This window comes from Urocampus carinirostris, chromosome 1, assembly GCF_059441175.1.
Source record: "Urocampus carinirostris isolate Australia breed hairy pipefish chromosome 1, RoL_Ucar_1.0, whole genome shotgun sequence".
Taxonomy (NCBI): domain Eukaryota; kingdom Metazoa; phylum Chordata; class Actinopteri; order Syngnathiformes; family Syngnathidae; genus Urocampus; species Urocampus carinirostris.
In genome coordinates, this window is record NC_142349.1 from 44,227,849 (window position 1) to 44,248,618 (window position 20,770).

General features: G+C 41.4%; 1 protein-coding gene across 1 annotated transcript; it reads left to right on the plus strand.

The window, feature by feature from the left end:
• The first annotated feature begins 207 nt into the window (after positions 1-207).
• Positions 208-19,955, plus strand: hlfa (HLF transcription factor, PAR bZIP family member a). Its single transcript, XM_088340822.1, has 4 exons — positions 208-508; positions 3,580-3,945; positions 14,548-14,753; positions 16,755-19,955. Exons 1-4 carry the CDS (start codon positions 391-393, stop codon positions 16,968-16,970), a joined length of 906 nt encoding a protein of 301 aa, XP_088196948.1. The 5' UTR covers positions 208-390; the 3' UTR covers positions 16,971-19,955.
• The last annotated feature ends 815 nt before the right edge of the window (positions 19,956-20,770 follow it).

Consider the following 20,770-nt stretch of genomic DNA (forward strand, 5'->3'; position numbering starts at 1 on the left):
TGTTCAGTGTCATTTTAGAACATTTTTGGTAAGTGGTGTGCTACAAATTTTTTCCAATGTAAAAAACGTGCCCTGGCTCAAAAAAAGGTTGAAAAACACTACATTAGAGAGCAGTCAGGCTTAGCTTAGTTTGGCCTCGTTTAATTTAGCGTAGTCTGCTCCATAGCCTCCTCCCTCCTTCCTTGGCTGTTGCCTCCTCCCTCCGTCAGTCAAAGCCGAACTGCCTCCGCCCTCCGCCTCCAGTCAGCCGCCCGCCCGCCTGTCTAACAGCCAGCTCGCTAGCTTGTAGGCCTCGACGCTAACCAAGCTTGTCGTCGGAGCTCTTTTCCACCGTCTGCGAGTCCTCCCGGGCTGTATTAGCAGCAGGAATTCGACGTCATCCGGAGAAAAATGGCCAGCAGACCTTTGCCCGTCAACGCAACTTTCTTGCCACCAGCGCACGGCGTGCTGAAGTCGCTGCTGGAGAACCCGCTCCCACTCCCGCTGCCCTTTCACCACCACGACGAAGGTAAGTTTAACGGAAAACCTATAAGACATTTAATGTGTGTTCTTATATTGCTGGATTTTGATAACATACCTCGCCTACGTTTTAAGTGTCGATTGCGTGGATGGGAAATGTTACCCATAGGGGGCGCCACAAACGCTAAAACCGTTCTTTATTTTAATCATCATAAAAAACATGTTTTCAATAAAATGTTGTATCTTTAATTGTATATACTGTGTAAAGGAGTGGAGGAATAATGTCCCAAATCTGGTTTGGATTTTTGTTGAATCTTTTTGACTTCGCTTATCATCCACAGTTATTTGAGTTATTGCGTGATGTCTATTTTGATTTCGACTCAAAGATTATAAAGGAATATAAAACAAAACTGTTATTTTGACAGTGATTTTTACAAGAGTAATCCCACTTATGTTGTCATAATTATAAATCATATGCTTGCTCTCATGGCAAAGTTGATTCGAGGCCTATAAATGTCTTCTAGTCATTTATTCTAATTATTTTTTTTTAACTAGCACAATTGATATTTGATGCCGAGTTGTAAGTGTGTGCAGTGAATGGACATATCATTTTCATGAAACTTAAAACATTTTGTTCATGATAATGGGTAGTGTGGTGAACACAACATGGCAGTCAACTTGCTCCTTGACCCACTTTAAAGAGCTCACATGAGGTTTATAATAGTTTTCCTTAATGTTCTTTGTTTTGATAAAGACAAAGCAGGCTTGTGTATGTCTAATTTAAATTTTTGAGTTATTGTGTTTTTGATCGGTTTTGGTTAAATACTTGCCTACTAAAATGTCATCAATTGGCTCTTTTTTTGCGCGGTTGACAAAAAATAATCGAAATAATAATAGAAAGACAAAAATCTACAGTAGAAAATTCCAAACCCATTAATTAAAGAAAATATCAATGTTATTTTTGTTTCTATGCTCGCCTTGCATGTGTTAATACTCAGTGGTTAATGATTTTAATTTCAGTGACAATAATGTTAAATTCCAATTGTGTAGGCTCAATGTTACCATTTTGCTGACTTTTTCATTTCACAAACAGTTGTTGGTTTTAGATGTACCCTTTTCAAAGGTGTTTTGTTTTTGGACCTGTTTTGCCTGAACTTAAAAAGTTGAGGTCAAATAGAAGATGTTTTCCTCCAATTTTAACCAGATACATAAGTGGTTAAAGTATTTTCAAATTTAAGTCACATGGCAATTGGTAAAGGGTGAGCCTGGAACATGTGTTGGAGGTTGAAATCCTCACTGTTTTTAAATGCTGTGCTTGTTTTTAAGCAACAATAATGCCCTCAAAGTGTCATACATATACTAACTTCTTCGATAATGCCAATAAGTAACCAGTTATACCTGCCCGTGCGGTTCCATTGGGCCTTTCTCGTAACAGACTAAATTAAATTGACAGCCGCCCATGTAACATTCCAGATATTTGCTGTGTGCTTTCACATGTAATAAAAACACGCCCTTTAATGAATTTAGAAATTTTAGGTAGAAATTAGGTTGCTTAAAAAAAAGGCTGGCCTCTAAGGGGCCGGTCACACAGCCGTTTGCGGCTGAATCACGGCTAAAATTTTGCGGTTTTTTTTTTTGCCCGTGGTTGCCCGCGATGGAAAATGCGCAAAATTGGCCAACCTGCTGTTCATCGGTGGTATGCCCGCAAAACAGACGCCGGCGACTGTTCCGCTTCCTCATCGCGTCATTTCCGCGTCATTTTCTCGTGTGGACCACGGGTATAAAAGCTCCCGAGCCGGTGTTGTGCCCAAATCCGACTCCTACGCAATATATGTTCGCCATTACATTCCCTAAAAGTGATATAAAAGTGAGATAAAACGAGGTAAAAGTGGTTGTAGTAGCGAGGGGATGCAAATCTCGGCAGGGATGCATTTCTCGGCATAACACCGGGCTGTAGAAATCATAACCGCTCGAGACACAGTCCCGTGAAGATCAAGATTTCAAGCTATGGCACCGAAGAAGCCAATATGTTATTATTGTAATAGTTTTTCATTTTGATTTTATTATCTTGTTATGAAATGAAAAGAAATGTCAAGAAATAAAAATGGATTAAGACGAGGTCACTACGGTGACGGAGATCTATGTTCACCCCTTGACGTCTCGAGCACAACTGACGTGTGCTCGGCAAATCGCGCTGTATATACGCGGAGAAAGGCGTTTGACCGTCACACGCGTAACACACTAATTTCACGTAATAACACCGCGATACAGGCGCAGAACATGCTATTACCATGCTCCACCCACGATTACCCGCTGAAATTTCCCTTCCTACCCATGTGTAACCACGCCCTGGCCGCGGCCAGAGCACGTCGTTCCACGTCATTTCCGCGTCTCAAAGCAGCTAACAGCGCCCAACAGCGTCTGCTTCACGGCCAGAAATTTCTGGCCGTGGTTCAGCCTCGATACGCCCGTGAAAGGCTGTGTACCCGCGCTCTAAAGAATTGAGCAGCGCAAAACTTTTTCGCGCTGCCACCCGCGCGCGAATTTCCGACCGCGTGTTAAGGTGGCCAAAGGGCTTCTGTCATCATCTGGCGTAATGGTGAAAATTGATCACGGGCTGTAACTGGCCACACTTTAGACATGCCTGGACTAACCTAATCATTTCACTCAGACCTGTTGAGGCCGGATTAAGAACATAACAGACCCAGAGGGTACTTTTACACAAATTAACCTAACCAAAATACCGGCAATAGTTCCATTTCAACATGCATGTTAAAGCACAATGATGCAAAAACTGATCAAGCGAAGATTAGGTGACCAATGATGCATTAATTACGATAAAATGATAGATGGTCCAAATGATTGTTGCACTGTTTAACTGACATGTAAAGCTGAGATTTGGCGAGCTGACCCTCTTCTACACAATCTGTGCTGATGTCCAATATGAAGCAATGTTGGTCCCCGCTGGCGACTAGTTTGTAGTTAAAGTCATGTATAGAACTGAATTTTAAAATGAGACCTCTTCCACGTTTTCAAAATGAACAAACAGATTTCATGACTATTTACAGTACTTGTGTGTGGATTCCACATTTAGGCGAATTGTCAATTTATGTCTGGTAGGTTTTGGAAAAGAGAAAGACAAAGAGAAGAAGCTCGAAGATGAGAGTACTGCGTCCAACCCGCCGCAGTCAGCCTTCCTGGGGCCTACGCTTTGGGACAAGACCCTGCCTTATGATGGCGACAACTTCCAGCTGGAATACATGGACCTGGAGGAGTTTCTTTCCGAAAATGGCATTCCCGCCAACACAGCGCAAATTGACCACCAGCAGCAGCAGCAGGTGGTGGTCCCTCCCCCCCAGGCCCCGCAGTCCCATCAAGCACCGGCCACCCCCACGGTGGTGGACCTAAGCAGCCGCGCCGAGGCCCCGGCAGCCCCAGGGGGCCTGCCGCTTCAGCAGACGTGCTTGCGCAGCCCCAGAACTTCAGGTAAGGACTGCATCAGCCGTGATTGCCAGCTGGCAATTGTTTTTCTGCGTTTGACGGAAACATGCCAACAGTGCCCTAAGTTGCGGGCCTTTTCTGTTTGTGGTGCAATGCCGGGCAGGCAATTGTGGTAGTATGGAAGCTTAGTGACAAGTGCTGAAGTAGCGCTTGCCGATTTGATGAGCCACAATCGCGCCGCAAATGACACACACAGAGTTGCCTTTCACATTCATAAAAAAAAATGTTTCCTCCCATTCACTACGAAAAGTATACGGTTTCTTTCTTTTCCCGCCATGTTTAGGTATTTAAAAATCGATTTGGACTCCCGCAACGCTCAAGATCGAGACTGCGATTATCATGCACACTCACCTTTGCCCCGAGTTACGTCAGAGTTCTTAGATTATTGAACTTGGCTACTTAGTTTTTTTCATAGGTTTCTATATATTTTTTGTAATACTTTTTGTTTTTAATTCGCATAACCGTAAGTGCAATTTTAAAAAAAATCGCAACACAATTTAATCACATTTCGTGATTAGCTCTACTTTTAGAACAGCCCCGCGGGCACTTGATAATGTTGCCGCGGGCGTCGGCAAGCCTGCTGGCACGGGATTGGCGACCCCTGATTCGGAGAATATGGATGGTTTGGGTCTGTTTTGAAGGGTAAAACCCTAATGTTTTGTCCGAAACTGATTTAATCACTGCAAGTGCTTCTACTATAACATTGAGTTATCAAAGTTGGAACAAACAGAAATTAGAAGTCGACCGATTATCGGGCAGGCAGATTATCGGCATCAAAATTTGGTGATTTGACGGACATCAGTATCGCAATATTATGAAGCTGGTATAGCCGATATTAAGTTCAACAGCCAGCCCGAGCCATTTTTTACTCTCCTACCTTCTGTCTCTGGTGCCACCCACCCTGCAACACTCTAATAGGATAAAAAATTGTGAGGAGCCTCTGAAGCCAGAAAAACTTTCACATTTGCAATTGGCATCTTTCTTTTCTCCACCGCTTTTGTGACCACCCTCGACTGAAATGTCTGGTAAATATCGTCAACGTGCAGCAACCCACACAAAGAAGCAGGTAACAAGGGTGTTGTGCCTAATGCCGACTCCCTGCAGAATCCGACTCCCCTTCAGGTAAATGCAAACTCAGGTTTTCCTTTGCTTCTCAACGCTGCACTACCGATAGAACGAGTGTCACAGGCATAGTCTGTATAATGTGTTCATTAAGACATTTATGCGAACGTCACTCACACTGGAGGCGACCCAATGTGGCTTAACACTATAAGAATATTCATGACCAGGGGCAATTTTAAGTTCAGAGCATTGTGCGTGCCAAGCACCAAGAGTGTTATTTCACTTTACCTTTACAGAAACTTCCACATACAAAAATCTTTCAGTCATTAAACTTTTTAATTCGGTCATTTAAATAAGTAATAAATGATAAATAGATGAATAAATAATCGACCTCCGTGTTCTCAAACACAAGCTGTTTTAGTAACAAGAAGATAAAAAGTCAGTACCATAAACATTAGTGTCAAATAATATTTTTTAATAGTTAATGGTTTATAGATAATCCATCAAAATGTCAAACCGATGAGGAGAAAATACCCAATTATCAGAATTCATCTCAATGCAGTGCTAGGAATTAAATGTACTAAACATTTCATTTTTGTTTGGTTTCCCTTTCTTATTATTTATTTAGCGTTTTCATCATATTTAAGCTTATCCTGTCCTATATTGAGGACAAGAGAGTTTAAAATATGATATAATTTTGGAGGGTGGCTCAGGAGGTAGAGCGCTCGTCTTGGGATCAAAAGTCGCAGGTTCGATTCCGGTCTCTTCTGTGTTATATGTCTAAGTGTCCTTGGGCAAGACACTGAATCACTAATGCCCCCGATAAGCAGGTAGTTGCCTTGCATGGCTGTTGTGCTATCTGTTGGTTAGTGTGTGAAAGGGAAAAGTGTGAAGCACATTGAAAATTGGTGAGCAATTGGTGAGCAATGCCAGCTTGATAGTTTTTGTGTATCTTGTTCCAGACTGCTCGGGATTTTTATGTGATGAGTACATTTTAAAATATTCAGCATATCTTGAATCCCAAGGGTTTTAATGTGGCATGATGTATTTCAGTGACTGGTGACGTCGCAGAGAGACCTATACGTTTATCAACAGTTCGACGGCCCGGTGGCGCAGGACCATAAGTGCTTAATCCAAGTTTTTTCAGTATAAAATAATTAAATGGTAAATGGTCTGCATTTATATAGCGCTTTTCAAGTCACTGAAGACTTCCCAAAGCGCTTTACAATGTGCTTCACACTTACCAATTAACAGGTATGACATCAGGAGACTGTCAATGTTTCGTAAGCACTTGCTCAACCCGTAAAATTAAAATTAGTGCAAATTTAAATGAGCGTGCACACAAAATTGTTTTTAAAGTCAAATTTTTTTTTGCCTGAAGTAGGTTACATTCACGCATTGGACGAGCTGATGCTGACAGCGAGCAGTCGGTAGCTGTGAAAAGTCTCCAGTGGTAGCCTCTGGGACTGCTCGTGAACTGGATTTTCCTTCATATATAGCAAGCAAGATTTTTGTGTCAAAAAAACTTGTATACTGAAATTCTCGTGTCTAATGGTCCTCGTATAAAGACGTATCACTGTATTGACTTTGGCGCACTGCAAATAGTGTATTTTCTTTATCTTCAAACTGATGCGTTAATAGGCAACAAACTGCATTTGAGTTCATGAAGGTGTGTTAAAACTCGAGGCTACATGTTTTATTTATCCTCAATTAGGGCATGCTTGTCTTTATGCTGTGAGGGGGGTAATGTTGCGAGTGTTTGATTGTATGCTTTAAATTGAGTTTGAATGTATTGTGAGTGTATTTGCGTGTTAGACAGCTGCTAGACTTGGAAAGTGAACTTTGGTCCCAGGGAGTGAGTGACCGCATTGAATTGATTGTTGCCACGTTTGCTGACTGCACGTCCGATCCGCTTTTAAAAACTTCTGCCCTGAAAAATTAAACAAATTTGAGGCTTTGAGATTTCAGGCCGATTTTTAACATGGATTGTTCTTTTTTTCAGGGTTAAGGCTGATTTACATAGTAGTCAAGTTATGGTAAATATTTGTAACTGTTTATTTTCACTTTCTTGTCATTTTTTTTTTAAATCCAATTTTTGAGACCCTCAAAATATCGGTTTCTCTAAAAAAAAAAAAAAAAATCTATTGGTAGCTTTGATACTTTAATACAACAAAGCAAAACCAAGGGAAATCATCATTGTCCTGGAACAGATTCTGAATGGTTTTTCAAAGTAAAAGCTGCCCTGGATGTGTACATATCTCAAATGTTCAGTTTTTATTTTCAAATCGAAAAAAACTAGAACAAATGATCAACAGCTGTTGGAAAATGTTTTTTTGATTCGTCACAATGAGGATTGTCAATCAGGTGGATCCTAATATCATCCTGATGCATGTTGTTTTATAGTGTTTAATACAGTGGTGTTAAAATGAAAAATAAAATGTATTAGTTGCACCCCAAAAAATATTTCGGCACACATTTTTCATGCATAAAGTGCTTGAAATCGAGACTACAGTAAGAGCTACCGTTGCCCTCCTTATACACTTAAGGTATATATATATATATATATATATATATATATATATATTATATACCTTATCAATGAAATGATGCAAATATTGATCAGTTGGGAAATGTGACTGACCAGTCAGTTATATGCAGCGGGACTGAAACTTATTAGTGGTGGTGAGACCGTGACACCTCTCCACTAGACCGCCAGATGACGTACAAAAAGGCATTAGAACTTTTTTCATCATCACGCTATTTTTACTCACGGTGCTAGAAAAACTGGTATTCATAGTGCATTTTGTTCTGCATTCTGATATGTTAAACCAGGGGTCAGCAACAGGCGGCTCTTTAGTGCACCCTACTGCCTCCCTGGCGCTTTTACAAAAATGTTTAATAAAGGAAAATTATTTCTGTAGGAAAAAAGCAAGACACAAACATTCTTAACACTTTTCAATGAATATAATAAATGTATATACAGTATAAATACTGTTTATATCTCCACAGAATAGATGACCTTCCTTATAAGCTTTATAAAAAGCTTTTAAAATTTTCTCTTAAGAATGTAGTAGTTTTGACACCCTCACCGGTACTACTCTAATTCGATTCCTGTTGCATTTAAACGATTTGATTTTGGTCAGCAATGTTTATCAATTGATCAATCATTGCACAATCACTGAACAAATACGGTAGTATACCATAAAACTTCGTGCGGTAACACACATCTATGATTAGTGTATGCATGACCAATTCTATCCACCATATTCCGCGGTATATAAGGTTAACCAGGTTATAAAGCCCACTTCCAAACTTCTGGACAAGGGTGCGCATTATAGTCTGGAAAGTATGGTAGGCGTTATCTGGTAATACAGTATATTTCCTGCAACGGGTTAGGGTTTGGGTCAAAACATTTTTAATTTTTTTTACTTTTTATTTTTTTTTATGTCATTGGTAGTGTTTTATGCAAGATTTCCTCCAAATTAGTCAACAGATGGCGTGCAGGTGCATGGCAGGAAGTGCTTGAAATGGAGTTTTGTTTTCACGCTGGGTGTCGGGTAACGCCCGGTGTTCGCTCGCTCGCGCAAGTGAGAAGTTAAGTCGGCGCCCGGTTTGTGCGTCGTCACGTGCTGGTCATGCAGCTTTGCTGGCGTGTGCGTGTCCATGTGACACACACACACATGCGAGTGGCATGTGAGAAGACCGTGGCCCTGCCTCTCCCTCTCACACAAATGCTTTCTTTCAGTCACTCTCATGCATTGCTTTGACAAGCCTCTCTCATTCCCCCCTCCCTTGCTCTCTCTTTTATGCCCTGCAGCTTGGCCTGTCTCACATGGATTCGGGAATGCTTGCGTACGTGAGTCACGTGCACTTTGTTGTACAACAACAGTAGCAGCGTGTAGTTTGTTTAAATTATGAGGGTGCATATGTTTTTTGAGAAGATTACTAACATCTAAAAGCAGCATGTAGTTTAATATTGCTGTATATACTCATATTAAAGCCGACCCCCTAGAACTGATTAAAAATAGCCACATGACAAAAAAAAAAATACAGGAAATATGTAAGCCAACCTTTTTGAGCCGTGAAGCATTCCCATCTCTTGGCTTGTGCAATCTTGAGAGCTTAAAAAAATAACACTTTCGAGACACTCCATTTGTTGCGAATATATACGGTAGGACGAATATAAGAAACGACAAATTATACGTCCGTGTAATTTGCGCTTGAGACAGCATCACATAGAGGTAAGATTGGGCCTTAAAAATCCATTCTGTCCGACCCGCCTGAGACTGGACTGAGGCCGAAAAAACAGAATTTACATATTTTATTTGTGAAGAAAAAGAGGACGCAAGAGGAAGAAAGTATGACTTTGGCGTTCAGTGCATTCACTGAGCCCACGCAAGAGTGCGCCCGCGCTGATTAGCACACTGGCACTTTCGGACAAAGAAAAGGAACCACAGAACACATGACGTGTGGCATGTAATCACAATCCCAGGGTAATGTTACGACGGCGTGACGTACCAGACAAAAGTTTGCGGTTGCCAAAAAGTGTGGTGATAAAAATGCCTACTGTTAATAAAACAACAGCTAGCACAAAACTGGTTTTCAGGTGCCTCATTGAACATGACATTGGCGACAAGGATGGAGCTTCTAGTCTCGGCCCTTTCTGTCATGGTGCGACGGATTATCTTCCGGCAGCATCGACAGCTTTCCTGTGAGTCGGTCAGCCATTACTTTGCCGACCTCCGGGGCTTAACCACCCTTACAGCCTACGAAAGACCTTAAACTGCGGTACAAGCTGTTTGTATTGACAGATGAAACCTCGCAAATTTATATTAAAAAAAGACAAAAAACCGTGAGGGAGAAGCCAAGCCTAGCCAGAGTTAATGAGTTATTCGATGTCTAATTCTAAACTATGGTCCAGGTTCGGGCCCGGGCCTAAGATCTTACTTCTAGCGCCACATCGTTGGTAGTTATGAACATCCCAGCTTAACCATGTTGATGTGTTTAGTTTTGTGTTGCTAGTGGAATGATGGTCGTGTTACGGTGAAGTTCAAGTTCTGCTTTTAAAACATAGCTGAGTTACGCACCATGTTGTATTAACAATTGAGTTACAAGATGTGATCACTTACATGCTACAATACCTGTTACCGAGTAAAGCAAATGCATTTTAGGAGCGTGTTCCTTGTAACTCATTACTCCTAAAATTGTTGATGATGTTGATGATGCAAAATGTATTCTGCTTCATCCTTGCTATTTCAAATGTTCATGAATATATAAGATACATGCCAACACTTTGACGTAAAAAGGGAGTAGATGTTATCACGCAACAATCCGTCTCAAGAATGTTAAAGACAACAAAAACAACATGTCCTTGTTAGAAACTGTAAGTTTTACCTCAACAGAAATATAATGGGATTTTTTTAAAGGTTTGTTCAAGTTCAAAGACTCTTGCTTCAAGATAAAGCAGCCATTGACTAAAATGCTACCGGTAATCGGGAGTCAAGATTTTTAGTTGTTTAAATTTGAAAAAAAGAGTTGTTGTTTTTTTAAATCTGTCAGCATTTTCGAACGAAAAAGCAGTAATCTAACGGATAAAATGGTAGCGTTTGTTAGAACGATCGTGGAACATTTTACTATGCAGAGCAGTGATTTCCAACCAGTGTGCCAGGGCACACCAGTATTCTGCAGGAAGTATCCTAATTTTATCTTTGCAAAAAAGCTTGCCCTTGTTTACTATTTTTGCTTTCCTCCGGTAATAAACTTTTAACATTCATCTATAGAAGGAGGTGGCAGCAGATTACTTTTTTTGTCTATTTGTTTTGTAGATTTGTTTTTTTTTAATACTAATTTTGTGTTCATGAGGTAGTTGAGGGAAACATTTAATAACTTTTTGTTCAAAATTGTTTAAAATAAATCAAATATAGTAAAAATGTTGCACATAATGTTGCAGATTTTAATAATGATTAATAATAATGATGATGGCCTCTTCTTTACACTTAACACCAACCACATTGAATGGATGCACGAGATATTAAACAATGCAAACGTCAAAGATCTAGTGCGCTAGCAATACAATACACGAACCAGGAAGTAGAAACTGGATTTCTTCTTCGGGGTGGATGCTGGGTGACCTCTCACAGCGCCACGCATCAGAAAGAAGCACTACAGTACTGTCTTCTACTTGGAAAAAGGTGCACACAATACAAAATCTAACTTGCAGCAATATCCAGATATTTTTCGAAATACCGAAAAAAAAAATTGTATCTACCATTTTGCGTAAGTCGATTGGCCGTGAGTAGAGGAGAGAATGTAGCCTGAATTATTTCCACAGCCGTGTTGTCAATTCAGACAACATGATAAAGTTTTTTAAAAAGACAAAACAACAACCTAAAACTGGTGCCTAAATTATTTTTTTAAACATTTTCAACCGGCAGTGAGCCTCCAGATTTTTTTATGAAAAAAATGTGTCTTGGCTCAAAAAAGCTCCTGAAACACCGCTATAGAGTAAATAAGATGATCATTTTTGTACTGCAATTAAATCGATTCAAGGAATGACTTGGTGGGCGAAGACTTGTGTTTTTACTTGTGTGAGGTTGCATGTGTGCAAGTGTATGTTCAACATCGGCTTTTGTCTGTTTTAAAAGGGCATTTGTTTTAAGTGCGCTCATTGTGTTTTTATTTGGATAGTGTTTTGAATTTTATTTGTATACAGTATATTTTGAATGTATGTGTCTTTAACTTGACGTTGTGTGTGCGTGTTAACTAAATTTGTGGGTAAAAAGTCAATTTAGAAAAGACTTGGCGTGTGCCTGTTTGCTTTGCATCTGGCAGGTGGGTGATGGTTAAATGTCGTCATGACAACTGAGGTGGCGGAGTCAAGATGGCATCTCTGTTAGCAATCTTGTTGGCATGCCGTGTCATGTGACTCGCGTCATCGACTAATGCATGGGTCGGGAACGTATGGCTGGCGAAGAATATATGGATCTTTTCATGAGTACATCTGGCTCGGATATTACGTTGGTACCTTAAAGTGAGGGGCGTGGTATTCTTCTCTCTGACTTTCCAATTTATGCCAATTGTTCGGTCCAAAATGTATAGTGCAAAGTTTTAACTACCACATACCAGACATGGGGACTTGAGACTTAGTGACTTGGACTCGAGTCGACTCGAGTCGCTGTTTTTATGACTTGTGACTTGACTTGGACTTGGCAATCTAAGACTCGGGACTTGACTTGTGACTTGACTTGCCCAAGAAAAAAATACTTGGGACTTACTTGGGACTTGAAGGTGAAGACTTGAGACTTACTTGAGACTTGCACATGTGTGACTTGGTCCCATGTCTGCCACATACACTCGCAGTGTTACATCAACAGTCCCCGTTTTGGCTGTATGTATAGAGAACCATCTATCAGGAAGCTGTTTAAACAATCTATGTTCCAAAGAACTGTAGAAACTGTAAGCACCCCAAAACGCCAAGCCAAGCTCCCAGACCAGTTTGATTAGGTAAGCGGTACGGGTGGTCGGATGTCTGCGTACATAGCACACTCCCCTAAATAGAACCGTATCCTTCTCGTTTATAGTATTCTGTGACACTTTTACTTTTGAAACCATTATTTACGACAAGAATGCCGGTCAATATGACCCTCACCGATCTTAAGTAATTGCCGGAGTGAGACACATTTTAAGCGTTATTTTTGTTAATATGGGACACAGCCTCTGGCATTATTATTATTGTTTCGTGGAAGTTATAAAATCATCAAATGTTACACAATAAAACAAAATGTGCTGAAGCTTTTGTCCGGAGAGTGGGTTTGATGGTTTTGTTGAATTATGCCTTAAAATATATATATGAATTGATTTGTCTTTATTGTAATTGATATCAACGTTGTGAAACATTGTATGCAACGAGATTAGACCCTACACTCTAGGGTAAAAAATGATAAGGTTGTCAGGATAAATGGGTTAAAAAAAATACAGTGTAGTGCTAAGATTATTGTCCCAAGTTATAATGTAATGTATAATGTAATAGTGCATCAAAACAATGGTGCAAAGAGGTGCAATAACATTTAGCAGCAGCAATAAAAATAAATCTCATTCACAAGATATATATTTTCAGTTTTATTTAGAAACAAACGGGCAGCACGGCGGCGCAGAGTTTAGCATGTGTGTGGCCCAGTTCTTAGGTCATGAGATCGAACCTCCTGTGTGGAGTTTGCATGTTCTCCCCATGGTTGTGTGGGTTTCCTCCTACGTTCCAAAAACATGCATGTCAGGTTAATTGGCCAGTCCAAATTGTCCATTGGTGTGAATGAGCGAGTGAGTTGTCTGTCCTCGTGTCCCCTGCGACTGGCTGGCAACCAGTTCAGGGTGTCCCTTGTCCACTGCCCAAAGACAGATGGGATGGGTTTCAACACCCCCGCGAACCTACTGAGGATAAGCGGTGCAGATGATGGATGGATGGATGGATTTAGAAACAACCACACAAAAAAAAATAAGTTGCAAGATGTTGTTACAGTTGTGTGCGTTCGTTTAAGGTGTTGATGGCCCTAGGAAAGAAGCTGCCTCTAAGCCAAATAGTGTGCCTCTTTAAAAAAAAAAAAAAAAAAAAATGGCTTTCATGGCTCCTTGAGTCAATAAGGTTCCTTACCCCTGCACTAATGTGACTAAGTCGGGTGAGGTTGAGAATATTTAAGAAAATAAAAGCCGAAGGCGGGAGTTTCAAAACAAAAGACTGTCTTGGTTTTCAAGTGTAGTTGTTGTGGCGAAGTAGGACGTCTTAAAGCTACAAAGAGATTAGTGCACCAGGTGCACTTTGGCCACTAAGCTTCGGTCAACAGCAGCTTGCGTTTGGGGTCAAAGTTTGGCCTTGCATACAAACAACCCAAGTTTATCATTAGCTCTGTTTTGCCAGCTAGCTTCCTAGCTCAACTTAGGTGCTTCACATGCAAATTAAAATACAGTGGTACCTCTATTTACGAATTTAGATTGTTTCGCAACCTGAAACTTTCGTATGTAGAGATGTATTTTTAATATAAATGCGCTAATCCGTTCCAAGCCCCGCAAAAGTGTAGTATATTTTTTTAACAAATCATAAAATGGCATCAGAACTTGTCAACACTTTCCGGGTGATGTGGAATTTTGCTAAACTGTCTTTTATTTGGGCTGATTAAATGATGGCTGTGTCTTCCTTCCTGCTATCTTGCCAGAACCCCTCCTGCTGGTCGCCTTTAAACTCTAAACTGTGACGGTGACGTGAAAAGCATGCTAGGATACACGCATGCACACTATGTTGCGCGGCAGATTTTAAGCAATAGCCAGTTTGTTTACATTTAGGAAAGTCTGGGAACGGCTTATAGCAGCACGTACTGTATGTTTGACTTTGAATCCTGAAATGCCTTTGTAATTAGATGCAATATTCTCAATATATGGTGGTTAAATGTTACACATTGTGGTTTAAAGTAGTATAATTTGCTGAATGGCAACTCCCAATTGGTAAATCTTTTCCTGTTTCTTTCCCCCCCACAGCGTCCCGTGACACGCCCAGCCCCATCGACCCAGAGTCCATCCAGGTGGCCCTGAGCTACGAGCCCGACCCGGCCGACCTGGCACTGTCCAGCGTGCCGGGGCAGGCTGTCTTCGACCCGCGCAAGCACAAGTTTTCGCCCGAAGAGCTCAAACCGCAGCCAATGATCAAGAAGGCCCGGAAGGTCTTCATACCCGAAGACCTCAAGGTCACTGCATCACCCGCCTTCGTTTCATGATGCACTTGTTTTCAAATTGTCCAAACGCAATGACTGTGAAGTAGGGTCGACCGACTCACTTCGTACACATTTTTTGTGAGGCAATGCACCATAATTTTCCAGCGTATAAAGCATATCCAAAAAACCCCAATTGGGAAGAAATTTAAAATCGTAAATGTGTTACGTTTGTGCAATTATTAATCAGTCAATACATTTTTTCGCTGACCACAAATGCATAAGAATGTTGGAAACGGGGATTGCACCAATGGCAATAGTATGAGCAGTTAATCCTAACCACCAGGCCGCTATTAACATGGATGGTTGTTCACAATTGCATGCAATGGGAATTGAACCCGTATCGCGGCAGGAAGCCGGCTGAATCATATCCACTAGACCACCACGGACACAGTCGACACATGAAATGGTATTAGGTCTTATCTTATTATCCCATTATTTTTAGTGACTCCTTTGTGGTGTGCTATATTTACGTCGTGGAGGAGTTTGTGTGTCCCAATCATCCTAGGAGCTTTGGTCTTCTGAGGGCTTCAAGTCACTGCTAGGGTCACCCACGACAAACAGGTCCGTTGTGAGGGGCCAGACGAAACGTAGCTCATAGACCCATTTTGACGACAAACACCATTGGTTCACGATTTCCCTTGCCTGGACGTGGAATACCAGGGGACCACTTGCAAACCAGGCCTGGAGGTGCGGTCCGCTAGCGAGCATTGGTCGCCGGGCCTTCACTCACAGGACAGGCTCAGGCCGAAGAGACAACGTGGGTCTCCATTCCTATGGGCTCACCACCTGTGGGAGGGGCCAAATGGGTCAGGTGCGTAGAGAGTTGGACAGCAGCTAAAGGAGATATCCTTTGAGCACCAATCCCCGGCTACAGAAACTGGCTTTTGGGACATGGAATGTTACCAAGTTGGTGTGTGAGGTGAGAGATCCTGACTAAATATAATCTGATTCACCTCCTCACATCGCTTGGGCTCTGGTAGCAGTCCTCTCGAGAGGGGTTGGACTTGCCCGTGGCAAGAGGCGCAGAGCCGGTGTGGGCATATTAGATGCCCCACGTCTCAGCGCCTGTACGTTGGGGCACACCCCTGTAGACAAGAGGGTAGCCTCCCTCCACCAAACAGCAGTTGAGAGTATCCACCCTTCTTGGAGTCCTTGAAGGGTGTGCTTGAGAGCGCACCCCTTGGGGACTCCCTCGTAATTCTGGGGGACTTCAACGCTCACTTCGGCAATGACAGTGATTGGGAGGAACGGCCCAGCTGAATTAAACCCGAGTAGCGTTTCGTTATTGGACTTCTGCAGCTTGTCCATAACAAACACCGTGTCCAAACATAAGGGTGTCCATTTGTGCACCTGGCACCAGGATACCCTAGGTCGAAGTTTGATGATGGACTTTGTAGTTGTTTCATCTGACACACCAACACACACAGATCAAATAGAGACGGGTTAGACTTTAAAGATAACCAGTGCATATTTGAATTTCGTTGACATTATTGGTTTCTTGAGCTCTCCTTGATAGTTTTGCACACTGAATGAGAAAGTGAGAGAAAGAGAACAAAAGGGTTCGGCAGATGCCTCGTTTCGATGGCATGACGAAGGACTCAATTTCCTCTCAGTGAGATGCAGAAAGAACATCGAGCAGTTGTTCTGTCACAGTATGAAAAGATGCCATGATATGAATTCGCCAATTAGCATCTTCTGGCGAATCGGCATGAATCTCTTCATTGGTGCGGGGAGCATCCATTGGATTTTTTTATTTCTTTAATTTTTCTAATAAACATTTTATTCTCGCGAAGCAGTGAACAAGTGTAACTCAGGCGTGAGTATTGAAGGGGTCTTAGTATTTGTATCTATTTGTTTATACACTTATGTATACTACATATGGCAGGATTGTTCCTCTATATGAATTGCCGTGCGGGTCATGATATGAGTTTCTTCCCCATCGTGACACTTCTGTTGTGTTTTCTGTGTGTGTAGGACGACAAGTACTGGGCACGTCGCAGAAAGAATAATGTGGCAGCCAAGCGGTCGCGCGATGCTCGGCGGCTGAAGGAAAACCAGATTGCCATCCGGGCCGGTTTTCTGGAAAAGGAGAACGCAGCTCTTCGTCTGGAAGTGTCCGACCTGCGCAAGGAGCTCGGCCGCTGCAAGAACGTGGTGGCCAAGTACCAGGCCAGGCACGGGCCCCTGTAATTGCCCTGTCCAGCCCCGTCCGCGCCTCACAAAGCCCCTTTAAGGACTATGTCCTTGTGATTGTCACTCTCCCTTACACCGTACATATGCTATTAAGCCCCTTTCACGCCGTTGATGGCACACACAGTCAGTACCGTCCCATTGCATACGCAAAAAACAACAACATTTTGCTTTAGAAAAGCCTTCATCCAAGTCAAGGGTTGCAGAAAAGGGGGGAAATTTCAGGTTAAAAAAAAGACATTCAACAAAAACTACCATATTTTTTCGTGTCTAACACGCACCCATAGTTTTTGACTCAAGATCGGTATACATTTCATTCTCAGTTCAAACTTTGCTATTGGATTCAACGGGAATCAAACCCAGGTAGCGGCGGTGAGTGAGCCGAATCCTAACCACCTGATCACTAATTATGTACGTGACACATGGGAAGATATAATCTCGTATTCACACTATTTTTTACTCATAGTACCAGAAACAAATTGCACCGTGAGTAAAATAGTTTGCAGGGTTCGTACACCTTTTCATGGCCAATTTTAAGCACTTTTTAAACATGCTGTTTGAAATTTGAACATTTGTTAATATCTGCTCAATGAGTTTCCTCCGCAGGGTGTCTTGACTCTCCCTTAAAGATAAGGTGAGAAGCTCAGTCATCCGGGAGGGACTCTGTGTAGAGCCACTACTCCTCCACCTAGAGAGGAGCTAGTTGAGGTGGCTCAGGCATCTGATAAGGATGCCTCCTGGACGCCTCCCTTGGGAGGCGTTCCGGGCATGTCCCACCGGCAGGAGTCCCTGGGGGCGACCCGGGACACGCTGGAGAGACTATGTCTCTAAGTTACAAGCGCTCCACCCCATTCAGACATTTTCAAGGATTCTCTACTGCCTATCCGTAGGTCATCCGTATCACTGTTGTTCCAGTGGTTAGGACTTTAATCGTTGCAATCAATGTTTTGAGATTTTTTTTCAACGAACTAATTCCTGCACAAATACGGTAAAACCTTTTGTAAAACGGCCACCAAGACTTTGAGTTCTCTTTTGGGTTAAAAAAAAGCACCTTAGACATGAACAGATTCTGTACTTTAAATGATTTAGTACATTTCTTGGTAAAGTGACCTAACATGACAATTTGACTTGAATCAAGTTGGGGAAATGTTCTTTCTTATATTAGAAACTTTTGGAAAATTTCCATTAGACTTGGATCTTTTATACTAAAAACAAGGACATTTTTGGGGTTGTTTTGTGGAAATATTTTCTTCAACTTCTTTGATAATTGACATGGGTATTTTTAAAAATATTGAAATCGGTAAATCGCAATTGGGATTTATTGCGATATATTATTTATTAAACATATATTATAGAAAGGTTTTTGTGCGAAAAATCCGGTGAGATTTCTGGAACGTGTCCAGTACTTTCAGGTGGAAAAAACATTTCTGAAGATATTCCGAATACTCTTAAAGGGACAGTGTGTCACTGTTGGGTGTAGTGCAACGAAAAACAAGTGCTAAAAAGCACAAACTACGGAGACTCAGAGTAACCAAAATGCAAAATGTTACCACTCATTTTTTTTTTTAAACCAGCCTTTTTGAGGTTTTTGGGCACTCGTAGCAGAAAGCTGGTGGGCAAATATGTCAGCTCTCTCCTAGTAAGGCTCATGCTATGTAAAACAATTGCTAATTTCTTGACCTACAAATATTTGTTTCAAATGGACATTTATAGGGTAGGTCATGTATTTTAGCCTACTATTTTAATCAGTTTTGTTTTCTTTTATTAAAGTGAATGACGTTTTTCTGTTTTGTTTTTTTTCTTTTTACCACAAGGAGGTGCTAAATGATACACACTGTCCCTCAAGTTCAAAATTCTAGCGCCACTGATTTAATTTCCTTTTTTCCCTCAACTTTGCCCAAAAAGCAGGAATCGTAATCTTATTTGCTCCCTTCTAGCAGCCAACCCTCCATTTAGAGATTCCCCGCACCTCATAAAGTGAAACAAGTCGGGTGGATTGAAGTTCAACATGCTGCATTTGTGTTTTGTGTATTTAGCTTAAGAGCACGTTGTCAGTCCACATCAAACGTCTTCTCGCGATTGATAATTTGAACATGCATCATTGACACCTACTGCAAAAACGACACTCTATTTTAAGATATTTGCTTACATTTGACACGACGTAAAACAAAAACTGTGAAAGGGGCTTGATTTTCGCAAAACATTTCTATATAATTGCCTCCCTCCCGCCTTCCCACCTTTTTTTGCACGCCTGACGTAGAGGTAAGATCGGTCCGAAGAAATCCAGCTCGACACAGGCCCGCAGGTATTCAAGCCCGACCGAGCCCTAGCCCAAGCCCGACCAATTGCCTCGATTCGAGGGACCGAGCCCGAAGCAAACCCGAAGTTTCCTATTTTATTTGACAAGACTCTAGAGAGGAAGGGACTTCTCTGGGTCCGACGTGACTTGATTGGCCAAAACTGATCCTCTTCCTTACTGTCTTCATTGCGCTGTGAAATAAGGAAAAAAAAGCGTCATTTGCAATCGCTCTTTGAACGGGGCTTTATGAATTAACCCCACCCTTATACTTTGATGTCTTTTTGGTGGGTTTGGGGTTTTAATTTTCCCACTTGTTTTAAACGTACTATGTACCCTTTCTGACATGTTTCCCCTTGGTAGAGTCCCCCCTTCTTCCTTTAGTGTCTGCATAGCTGCTGCCACCACCCGTTTGCCATTCATAAAAGTGGCATGAATGTAAAGGGAGGAAGTGGGGTTATGATTTTGTTTTTGGTTATTTTTCTAGGGGATTTGACAGAGGGTGTCTAGTTTGTTTCGGGCAGACAAAACCAATGGCTTTCAGAGATGATATATTGGTTAACAGAGATGTTTATATATAAAACCTATAAATCTATACGTTGTTGTTTTGTACAGAATTTTTCCTATTACATTTACTGAATATGTATTTTAAAGGCACAACGAATCCAGAATAAACGATACAAACTTCATGCTGTATATTGTATTTCTTTGTCGCCCTCTGGTGACATACATACAGTATTGCCACAGGAGAATCGTTGCTACTAAAGTACATCATAAAGTAGGGGTATTTTTTTTTTTTTTTATGAACAAAGACATTTAAATTCTGAAAGTATACATGATAATGAAAACTTCAAGTATAAAGATAGGTCTCCCACAAGGTATAAATACGAAGCTTCGAATTTGCAAAGGGCCACTGCTAGCAAAAAACAAAAGTTATAAAATGGGGACTGTTAAGTACCAAATGGTTGGACATCTTGCTGCTGCGGGTACCCTAACTACAAAAACTTTGCAAAAGGCTGTTACGCTTATAAATTAAAATACAATAAAATGGGATAGTCTTAATCGTCGTTGATGTCAATGTGTTGAAACGTATTCAACGAGATTAGACCTGGCACTCTAGGGTAAACACTTAGAGTGTCTGAATAAATAATACTAAAATATTTATAATGTAGTGCTTAGAGACTGCCCCAATTTTTTTTAATAGTGCAATGAAAGGAAAGTGCATTGTAACAACAATAGAGCAATGAAAATTTGTGTAAGTAGCCATGACAAAATTTACATCTTTTTACAATTTTGCACAGTTGTTTAGTGTGCTGATCGTCCCGGGATAGAAACAGTCTCCGAGCCTATTTGTCCTCGTTTTAAAGGACCCTGTGGTGCCTACCAGAAGGCAACAAACAGGTCAAAGAGGTGTTGGCCGGGGTGAGAAGGGTCCCCTTATGATGTTGACGGCTCTTTTTCTGTATTGCAAACCAGCAATGCCCTCCAGACTGGGCAGAGAGCA